The 11101-nt window shown below is 35.8% G+C and overlaps 2 protein-coding genes across 2 annotated transcripts in view; one reads left to right on the top strand and one right to left on the bottom strand.

Moving 5' to 3' along the window:
• Positions 1-3240, top strand: part of LOC112511215 (protein WHI4) — a 6239-nt gene extending 2999 nt beyond the window's left edge. The window contains exons 7-10 of the mRNA XM_025116736.1: positions 1131-1231; positions 1473-1542; positions 2218-2300; positions 3049-3240. Coding sequence (XP_024972504.1) covers positions 1131-1231; positions 1473-1542; positions 2218-2300; positions 3049-3079 — 285 coding nt within the window. The 3' untranslated portion in view covers positions 3080-3240. The remainder of the gene's footprint in view (positions 1-1130; positions 1232-1472; positions 1543-2217; positions 2301-3048) is intronic.
• Positions 3241-4390: 1150 nt separating this feature from the next.
• LOC112511625 (inactive protein kinase SELMODRAFT_444075-like) lies at positions 4391-10646 on the bottom strand. Its single transcript, XM_025117321.1, has 9 exons — positions 10415-10646; positions 9724-9878; positions 9538-9632; positions 8441-9432; positions 7888-8048; positions 6986-7062; positions 6751-6898; positions 5652-5801; positions 4391-4760 (listed from the first exon to the last, which is right to left on the bottom strand). The coding sequence occupies exons 1-9, from the start codon at positions 10572-10574 to the stop codon at positions 4560-4562; spliced, it is 2139 nt and encodes a 712-aa protein (XP_024973089.1). The 5' UTR covers positions 10575-10646; the 3' UTR covers positions 4391-4559.
• Between the last annotated feature and the right edge of the window lie 455 nt (positions 10647-11101).

Below are 11101 nucleotides of genomic sequence, written 5' to 3'. Positions count from 1 at the left end.
ATATATGAAAATTTTGGTTGATAGCTTATGACCGATGCCTTGGAACATCTAGTTCCAATTGCTACTATCAATGTCGGGTGGGTCTAGTGTGTTGGGTGACGGGGATTTATTTGTTTGTTTGTTTGGTGAACAAAGTGTGTTAAGAGGGGAAATTATCTTCTGGGGTCGGTAAAAAAGAAAAGATGAACATTTTGATTTTGACCCACAAGGCTTGGTTTGGTTTGTGCCCTTACTGCACCTTGCGGATGTGTTTGGTATCTAGACAGGTGGGACAGGACAGAGCAACTGTTCTGTGTTTTGTAAGACGTAATTGGACAGAACAGATAAAATGACCAATTTACCCCCAATGAATTATTTATATCTTTTATTTATTTCAATTAATTTATATAATTTTATTAAATTATAATAAAATAATATTTTTATAACAAAATATATCATTAGAAAGTTTTCATAAAGACAATTAAAATGACACCAAAATAACAAGTTTATGTAGTTTCCAATTTTTATTTTATACCTTCCCTATATTATTAATATTTAATGAAATTACATTTTAACCAAAATATAGAAGCCGTATAAAAAAATGTTTTTGAGGACGACATAGTGAAAGTTTAAGAAGTATAAAATACAATAAATAAAATTTAAAGAATGAATAAAATGTAAAGAGGGAGGCGTATTTGATGTTTCAGAAGAGAATTAAATATTATTTTGAGGGTATATTGGTAAAATATAGGTATGTTCCACATAAAACTCCTTCCAATCGTGGACAATGATCCTTGTTCTATATTGTCCTGTCCACTATACCAAACACCCACGGTCTGTATACATGCTTATTTCTATCATCTCTGTGTCCGTCGAGGATGATGCCATTTTGAGTTGTATTACGTATTACAATGAAAAAAAATTAGCCGGTTTGTCATAGTTTAGTTTATTTCTGGATTAATTTTCAAGAATAAAATTACAACTTTTTCTTTCAGAAAACATTGTTTCAACAAGTCATATATTAAGGTCCTTTCATCTTCACATACCGTTTCTTGTTGGAAAGTATGCATTCTTCAGTAATACACCTAGTAATTGTTTCAACACCTTCATTCTTGTGTGGTGATTGATGCCTGCTTGATTGCAAATTACAGGAACATACAGAAAATGCAGTTGATGGAGCATGTTCGACTTTGTTTATTGCAAATTTAGGCCCCAATTGCACAGAAGATGAGTTAAAACCTGTTCTTTCTCGGTAAGTTTAGTCAGATATTGCCGATTTTTTTAAAGTTTGTCGGTAATTTTTGTTTTGGTATAAACATTCAATCTAGATGTTATACTGTTTTCTGGGGTCTTTATGGAAACAACTGCTCTACCCTTCCGGGCAGAAGTCAGGTCTGCTTACATCTTACTCCTCCCAGACACTCCTTTCAAGCAGGATAATTGGGTTTCTTTGGTTTGGTTTTGGTGACGACCTCTATGCATTTTGGTTATAGATACCCAGGATTTAACACACTCAAGGTGCGTAATAGAGGTGGAATGCCCGTTGCATTTGCCGATTATGAGGTAAATTTAACCGTGGTAAACTTTTCTATCTTCGGTTCCAATTGAATTGTTGATGTTTACCTTACATATTTTATTTTCGACCTCTTTTAAGCAAGCCAGTGGTGTTGATATAAGGAACTACTATCATTTTTTTCAAATGATCAACAAGTTGATGCATTGGTGTGTCTTAAGGCCATATTTGGCAACCATAAGCTAGCTTATTTTTTGAGCTTATTGAAAAAGCCTTATAAGCTAGGTTTTTGAAAAAAGCCACTTCAACTAACGTTTCAATAAGCTCGGATTTTTTTCCTACTTTTTTTAACATATCCTTTTATGTTGTATAAGCTAGTTATTACCACACATGACTAGTTTATCAACTAGCTTATCAACCAACAACTAGCTTTTCAGCTGTTTTTTTTTGTTAACCATGGGCGTTCGGGCTAGTTTGTGCACACGTTGACTAATCCAAGGTCCCATGAAGAACAGCCAAGAAAATTCTCAGGGGTCTTGCAAACTCGAACCGATGACCTCTCAGGAAAATCCCCAAAGGTCCAAGACTTATTGTCAGTTGAGCTAATAAAAACCGGTTTGCAACCTTGATAGATTTGAACCGAAGATTATAGAGGTCCTTTATTTTGTATCCAGTTTTTGTAGGGCACCCGTTACTTAACCATGTTGTTCGGTTCTTATTGGCAGGAGGTGGAACAAGCTACCGAGGTCATGAACGCCCTTCAGGGAAGCACCCTACCATCATCGGACCGTGGAGGCATGCATATAGAGTAAGTTTCATTTCATCTTTCTTGATGTTGATAACTCCATTCAACCCAAATAATGGGGCATTTACTTTTGGTTTGTTCTAAAATAAGTATCCACCTACAAAAGTAAGTGTTTATTAACCCATTTTACCATTTTGTCCCTTAATTAAAAATGGTAATAATTATGCATTACTGAAACTGCCTTTTTCATTATGGACATTTATTTTGGGATGGATGGAGGATTTTGGAGGGAAACGGTAAAGAGGTGAAGTACAAGAAAAATTATTTAAATATTGACCTAGGGTCTTCACATAAACAACCGTTGCACTCTGTGGTAGAGATTAGGTCTACTGTGGGTGGCTATACTAAGGCTCCAGAGGCGGACACAAATCATTTTAAGTGGTGACACAATTTAACTATAAAAACATATCTAAAAACAATGAGTATAGATTTGTTGGTTAGTTCCTTGTCTCTCCATAGAATAAACACCAAAATTTAAAGCTAAAAATTAACAAATTTAGCACTAGTGAGAGTCAAACTCGTGCCTTTTGTACAGAAGGTAGAGGCATCAACCATCTCCACCATCAGTCTTGTGCTTAAATTTCAGTTTGAAAAACTATATGGTGGCACCCTTCATAACGTACATTTTCCCCTTGACAAAACCATGAAGCGGTGGTCCGTGCCAACAATATAGTCCCGCCGCTGGTGGGCTCGGTTCTTTTTGTTTGGTTGGTTTAGTTTATTATTCCCTAATCTTGTGTGCTCTTTGTAGGTATGCAAGATCAAAAATGAGGAAGCGATGAGACATCAAGAGTATGTCCGCAAAACCTTAGTGTAGAAAAAAAAGGATAGATTTGTAGGAGAAATGCATGCAATGTAACTTGCTTTCTGCTCCTGGTTTATCCCAGAAGGATTCTGTTAATGACCTCGAGTGTAAAGTTGTTATTGTAGCATATTGACAACCAAACCTCAAGATGCATTAAATCAGCAAGTGAACTACTTGGCGTTAACTACTATAATGTCATTTTGTATCAAAAGGATCATTATGGCTAGAAAATCCTAAAAAGACATTATACATAACATGAACATTGGCATTCGTCACCAAAGGGTCTTATGAGGTCAATGGTTCAAATCTCATCAAAGATGAGGAGAGGGTGTGAGTCTATTTGTTCTTTTTGTTGTATATAAATATTATATTCTTTTAAAAAAACACGAATCTCTATTTTCTTATTTTGGAGTCTATTACAAGTTGTTAGATATTCTCAAATAGATTATCTATATTAGAGATTCTATCGTTACTTATATTATTAAAATATTTAATAAAATATTATTTTCTTTACATAAAACATATATTTTCAATTTCTCCTATTGTTAGAAAATATTCTCTCAAGAGTTTTATAGAATTCATTAAATTTATAGATTTCCACTTTCTTTTTCTTTTTTTCATTTTATTCTCTATTTTAACATACATTATAACATAACTTACTAAAACATCTTCTAAATCTCCAAAACCTCATATCTATTGGAGATTCACTTTTAGCGAAAATGTAGGCATTACAAGTAACTATACAAAACTTTAATTCTTAACTTGAATTTTATATGTATTTTACTAATTTTTAATTGATTTAAAAAGATATAATAAAAATTAATAGTAAAAAAGTGAAAGGGACCCAAAAAAAAAGGTTCTTACATTATCAAGTCTTATTGAGGTTTTTGATTTATCATTTTGTGGCGTTGACAATAATTATGCAAAAGAAAATACAAAATATGGGTTCTTATAATGTTGTTTTGGTATAATGTTGATATAAAAGATCTAAACAATAACTCATAGTTGTTTTAGTAAAAATTGATTATTATGAAACAAACATTTTAAACATATTTTAAAATTATTACATAGAAATTTTACGGAATCTCATGTAGTAGGATTTCAATAAAATTTTGGAATTTCAAATCCAAACTAATCCTTCAAATCAAACATAGGATTGGAATAGAACTCAATTCCAAATCCTATCAAACTCCGCAAGCGAAAACGGGTACCAAAGCGTATGTGCAGTCTCATTTTGCTTCATATGAGGAGATGAAAATGGAAAAGAAAATGACCACAAGAAACTACTTCCAACATGATTTGTTTGGTTCCATTATATAAAAATGCATTCACCAGAGATATAATTACATAACATTATAAACCTATAGATTAAGAGTGAAGTAAAAAAACCATTGCCTCTGAAAATATGGAGATTTTCTTCTTCTTGCAAGTGGATCATTTGCTTGTGTCATCTGGTTCTAGCTTCTACCTCTATCTGCATCCCAATTTGAGATGGGTCTGATTGAGTCCAAAGAAAGCTTCTCACTGAATGTGTTACTCAAAGGAGAGCTTTTGTATTGTGGCTGATAGATCCAGCTTCCCTTGCCCATTTCGTGCCCCGGTGTTGTTGAAACTTGACTCGATTCCATCATCATGTCACCCTCTAGTATGCGTAGAACCTTTGCAACATAAAACATTTAAAAAGCAAAGCAAACAAGTAATAGGTAAGCGTTAACCGAAGAGTACGTTCGGTTCGGATAAGTGCCAACTGAAATTGGCTGTTTAGTGAGCATCTTATAGCAAGTGCTTACTGATAAAACACATTTATCATCACCCGGTATGTGAAATAATAATGCTGACAGAGTAGGTCACAAGTGTTTGGTTAGCATCGCTAGAACTCTCCAACAGATTCTCCAAAAAAATTCTAAAAGGGAGAACTAAACTCAAATTCTCTAAAAAAGAATTACATTCGTATCCAACAGATTCGCTATTCCCGATGGAGGATCTTCTATTAATAGAATATCGAAAAAGAAGACTTTTGGAGACTAAAAAATTAATTATATTATTAAATAATTTGTATATATAATAAAATGCTATTCCTCTCTCATTGTAATCATTTTGGATAAATTTACACTCTCATGTTTTCTCCATTTGGATAAAGTTTTGGAGAATCTGATGGGATGATCTTAGTCAAATTAGTCTTTAGGTAAACTAGCTGATCGGTCAGCAGGTCAGGAGCAGAAATGCATCAACACAAGTAAAGTGACACCCTTTTTTGGTATTTTGGAAAGTATAAGAACATCTCCAATAGCTATGCTATTTTAGAAATTTGGGGCAAGCTTGCTCCAAGAGCTGATGCTAAACTCTCCTCTAAAATAGAGAAAAAAACAAGGAGAGAGACCGGAGAAATCTCCAAATTTGGAAGAATAGATAATAAAAAAAATATAGCATAGATGTTGGAGATGGGTTTTGAAATGGAAGTCATCCTCAAATCCAGAGGTTTGTAATTCTGAAGTTCGGTTGCAATTCAATTTAAATATGAAAAAAGGTGCTTCTGAATGAAGAATAACCTGTGACATGCGAGGCCGTAAGTGAGGATCCCTTTTGATGCATAGAGACGCCGCTTGCAACATGCAACGAACCTCATGTTCTGAATAACAGTTTCCGAGGTGAGGGTCAATTAACTCGTCAATGGCATCTTCTTGCAACAAGGGCCGTGCCTACCAGCAAACAATGGGAGCACAAAATCATGAGCAAACTTTTCTGAAGGGCCAAAACCCGTTCATCATGGGTGTGTTTGGTACAACTACAAATTGCCCCATGTATGGTATGACAATTAGACTAGGTCCAGACAAGACTTGCCCCATGTTTAGTGTGATAATTTAGATTAATTTCTAACTTACCCGTATCAAATTAAAACACTAAAACCTTCCACAATTTTTTCACCCGCTATGTTACTCTTGTAAATCCAGTCCACTCATGCTTGTGTACCAAGCACACCCTAGGTGTTTAATTAATAATTAAAATTGAATCCATGATCCACATAGCATCTCCAATAGAATTCCCAAAATTTTCTTAAAAATGGAGTGTCAAAAATCAAGAAATCTCCAAAAAGATCTCAATATATTAGTTGTATTATTAAAATATTCAATACATTTAATAAAATATTATTTCTCTCGTAGATATTTAATTTTAAAGACTCTTACTGGTAGGAATAATGAAATAAAATATCTGACTTAACGAAAATCACTTCTTGGGAGTTCTCTAAACTCTCCTACTTTGTCCATTTTGAAGAATCTGTTGGTGCAAAAAAAAATCACAAAATCTCTATTTTCTCCATTTTGGAGACATGTTGGAGATGCTCTCCGGGGTTTTCGCTAAGGTCATCTCTGCAACTTCAACTACAAATGCTGTCTCTTAGGGCCGTCTACTAAACGCTTACTCGATAAGTGCTTACTACCTTACCAGTAAGAACGATGATAAAGACGGAGAATCTTACCCGGTAAGTGAGGGTGATGACTCTTACCTGCTACGCGCTTATTACCTGGTAAAGTAAGTTACCATTAACTCTTATTGGTAAGCACTTATCAGACAAGTGTTTAGTAAACGGCCCCTTAGTTTAAATTGTGTTACTCTCTTCAAGCACTTCAAAGGACACTTGAGACTTACCCATTCTGTTAGGCATTGTTGGCCTTTAGGCCTATTAAGGTCCACAGCTTTCCGTCCAGTAACAAGCTCGACTAGTACAACCCCGAAGGAATATACGTCAGCTTTTTCAGTAATCTGACCACTTTCGGCATATTCTGGAGCCAGATATCTAAACCAAATACATTTTATCTCATTCACAAATCACAATGTCATGAAGATAATACAAAGGAAACAAGAGCAATGTTTGAAGGCTTACCCAAATGTTCCAATTACTCTTGTTGCTTCTCCGGTGCCTCCATCAGGCTGCCACCTTGCTAGCCCAAAGTCGCCAACCTTGGAAACAAAATAAATGGTGTTTTTTTAAGTTCAAGCTAAATAAGCAAACATCCAAAGCATTTTCTGAAGGAAATAAACCATGTTTGAAACGAAACGAAAATCTTCCAAGTTCATTACAGTTCCAAGTTTTACTAAAGGGTCATTGGTCCAGAGGTGTCAGTGTCAGAGTTACATATAGATCCCAACCTCCGTGGAGGTCAAGGGTCTAGGGTGTGTGAGTTGTGCCGTATATAAAATATTATATACTTAGAAAAGAACGTTTTCAGATTTTGAATGCCAAGATTGGTATAAAAATCCAAAAAGAAAGGTGATGATCAAGTTTAAACAAAGGAGGGAAAAGGTAAAAGGTAAGAGCATCTCCTCCAATAGATTCTTTAAAATGGAGATTTTAGGGATTTTGCTCCAACATATTCCCAAGAACTTCTCTAAAATGGAGAAAATAAGAGAGAGGAGGTGAAATTCTCCAAAATTTGAAGAACTTTCCAAAAATGATTACCTATGAAAAGAGAAATTAGTTTTTATTCTTCCAACCAATGAGAATCCTTGAAATTAAATATATAGGAAAGAAGTTGAATATTTATATAATTCATATTGTATGAAAGTAATTGAATATTTTAATAATATAATTCATATTGTATTCTCTAAAATGGAGAAGTTAATGGAGATGAATATATATATATATATATATATATATATTAAGATTTTAAACTCTTGATTCTCCATTTTAAAGAATCTGTTGGAGACACTCTAGTATATGATATAACCAAACAAACTATCCCACAAGGGAAGTGGTTGCCTTTTCCCGTTAGCAAAGGTAAATACCAGAGGTTCAAAATCATGGGTGATGAGGATGTTGTTTGGCCGCATGTCACGGTGCACAATGCAGCCTACTCTGCATTCTTCATGAAGATACCTCAGTCCTCGGGCAGCCCCTATAGCAATTTTGTGGCGTGCAGACCACTCTAATCGAACTTGATGATGTCCTAACACACCACAAATTAAGGGGGTGTTTGGTTAGAGCTGTTAAACAGTAATCAATGGGAATGAAAATAAAAGTAACTGTTTGGTTTTATATGATATAATGAGCTCATTCATTCCCTCATAAGTCCAAATTTTCATTTGAGCTCTAATTGTGGGGAATGAACATTCATTCCCATTTTCATTTTCATTCGCTGGTCAGAACCAAGCAGCAGCTAAGTCGATATAAAGTAGCCCTTCAGTTACCAAAATAATAGTAGCAGTTACGCATTAGATCTATTTCTGATGCTAGTTTTATAGTCCAATATTGAAGTCGTATCGTAGATGCACAATCCAATTTGGATTCAGCTGACAGCATACATAGTATATAATTTCATAGTGGTGGTTTAGGACTTACCATAAAGATGAAAATCCAATGATCTGTTGCATACATATTCGTAGACTAGCAATCTCCTTCCATCTTCGACACAAAATCCAATCAACATAACAACATTTCGATGCTGAGCACAGCTCAGCACCTCGACTTCTGAGTAGAATTCTTGATCACCTTGAGAACTTGCCAGTTTGTGTTGCTTGACAGCAACAGCCTGTCCATCAGGAAGTATCCCTCTGTGTACCGACCCAAACCCTCCCTCAGCCAGGAAATTAGCTTTAGAAAATCCTCCGGTAGCAAGCTCGAGCTCGGAATAGGCGAACCACCTTGGTGGTTTTCCAACTATCGGTGCCTTATGCAAACATATTGAGCACAATGGAGGTGGCCCGGAGGGTGTATTCCATGACAAAGATATTGCTTCTCTAACACTCCCACTAAATTCTAAGTCGGTTCTATGGCTTGACATTCCGAGCAAGTCTTTATTTATTGTGGTTTTAGCTTGTGAAGTATATCTTTGTAGACTTTCCTCCCATTCTTGAGAAAGCGGACAACTTGAAGCGATGAGATCAACCATCCATGGTTGAAACCTTAAGCTACAGGAAGATGAGGATAAATTCTCACTTTCGGAGTCTGAACTTGATTCAATAGGATCTTTTTCTTTTCTGGTGAAGGATTCCTCCTTCTGGGAGACATCGGTCACAGGAACAGAAAATGGTGAATTACTCAGATCAGAACTCGAGACTGATGAAGTTCCGACTTCAGTTGCAGTAAATACCTCAGGACTACTTGTTGGAGTAACAACCAGCCCACGAATAGAATCCACTGATGACTTTTTGTTTATTTCTTGCTTTTTAGATGATTGTTCTACCTTGGAAAGCAATGAACAATCTGCTTTAGCTTCCTTATTAGGAGATCGAACTAAATTCAGACGAAGGACTTTTGGCTGTGATTTCTTCATTATGACAACATTGCATTGCAATTCTTCCATACATGACTTCTGTTCGTGTTTTAGCTTTCTACAAACAATATTACACAAAAGATAAAGAAGCATATCACAAAAAAAAAAAAAAAAAGTGAATGCAACTATGTGGGTAAATCTCGCATATATTTGGAAATATTACTTGTCCAAAACAACCCAACTAGCATGAAATTTTTTGGCCTCTGCAGCAACTACTCCACATTGAGAGCCGGAAACAACTTTAATCTTCACATTTACCTAAGAGAAAATTGAAAAATAGTTCTTGGCAATCAGAAAGATGATGGAACTTGGAGCAACTGGTGATCCTGGGTCAAAATGACTCATGTACCTTATTTGGATCATACACATTATTAAGCTGAAGAATCATTTGGGAGCAAGAAGCAGTAACATCGACTTTCTGTTCTGAACTTGTCCCTGAATTAGACTTCCGGTGAACACTGGCACAGTCTCCAGAAAATCGTGGAAACCCCCACAATTTTCTACCTATGAAGATAGAAACAACTAATTACAGTACTGTACCGACCAAAAGTTTGGTTAAAAAAAACTGTCCTACAGCTTTTTTTCCCGATTAACCTAATGATGGTAAGATACGAAAAAACTCAAATCAATTAGTAATGGCTAAAAGAATTTGCACTTATAGGATACAAATGTAATACAACCCTCTGGGATAAGCAGAATCAATATGCAATAAAAGCTTGAATCCTTGACTTTCCCAGTATTTAATATATCATGGATTATAATCGTAGGATAAATCAACAATTATGTGGTCACTGATTTTTTTTGGTAACCGTGGGTTTCTAGGCCAGCTTACTAGCATGGACTAATCCCCGGACGAACACGAATTAACTGTAGTCATCGCAGGTGAACCGCCCACAAGGGTTTTGGGAGTACCTGGTTTTACATCCCCTGGGCCTTAACACAACCCAAGGGGTCACATCTGTTGAAATCAATGAGTTGTTTATAACTCGAGATGGAACAGGATATCATAAAGTCCATAAAACTACCAAGAAGCATTTTACCAGCAGTTTGTGAAGGGCCGACCACAAGCAAAGTAATGCAATGCCCGGGTTGAACCACGTGAGTCAAGGCCCAGACCAAAGCGGTCTTGGGAATTTCCTTAGATGCCTTGACAGCAACAACGACCTTCTCCAGCTTCCCAATGTTTCCTTCTCTACTCATTGAGCCCTACGATAGAAAATAATGATGATTTTAATATATATTATCTACTTGTATAGATTCTACCTAGCAGATGCAAAACACCCATGATTATGATTAATTTCTTCGAAGGGCGAAGGGGGACAAGCTTCTAATGCTTTATATGGAAAATTAACAAGAAACCGAACTCTCGTTATAATGTTCGTGATGCTCTGCCCCCCACGACAAAGTTTAGATTCCACTTCGACGCACAAGCAGACGAATCATGGGTTGTGACGTAACAGTAAATGTATTGAATACCTCCAAAAATGGGGTGAAAACTTTTTTGTTGAGCAATCGATTCCGGAATTGCCAAATGATTATCCAGTAAGAAATATTCTACTATGAAGAACGCTTGAAAAGGACTCCGTCAGCGGATTAGTTTCTACCCAATTTGCTTGAATATTCCAAAACTGCAAAATTGTAAGCAAATGAATCCAAAAGTACCATAGATGAGGAGCTCTCGAGCAGGAAAGTCGACTGTTCGGAGCACATGTGCATGCAAACAAACA

This window comes from Cynara cardunculus (assembly GCF_001531365.2).
Source record: "Cynara cardunculus var. scolymus isolate 2C chromosome LG 4, CcrdV1, whole genome shotgun sequence".
Taxonomy (NCBI): domain Eukaryota; kingdom Viridiplantae; phylum Streptophyta; class Magnoliopsida; order Asterales; family Asteraceae; genus Cynara; species Cynara cardunculus.
Note: the sequence above shows the minus strand (reverse complement) of the source record. Positions and strands in the feature narration are given on the sequence as shown.

What these genes read in the sequence shown, in the direction of transcription:
- LOC112511625 (XM_025117321.1), bottom strand. Translation starts at nt 10,574, where the DNA reads ATGAGTAGAGAAGGAAACATTGGGAAGCTGGAGAAGGTCGTTGTTGCT. An exon ending in ATGTGTATGATCCAAATAAG is followed by an intron (nt 9,633 to 9,723) that starts GTACATGAGTCA and finishes ATTTTCTCTTAG; the next exon opens with GTAAATGTGAAGATTAAAGT. An exon ending in CCCATGATTTTGAACCTCTG is followed by an intron (nt 7,063 to 7,887) that starts GTATTTACCTTT and finishes TTTGTTTCCAAG; the next exon opens with GTTGGCGACTTTGGGCTAGC.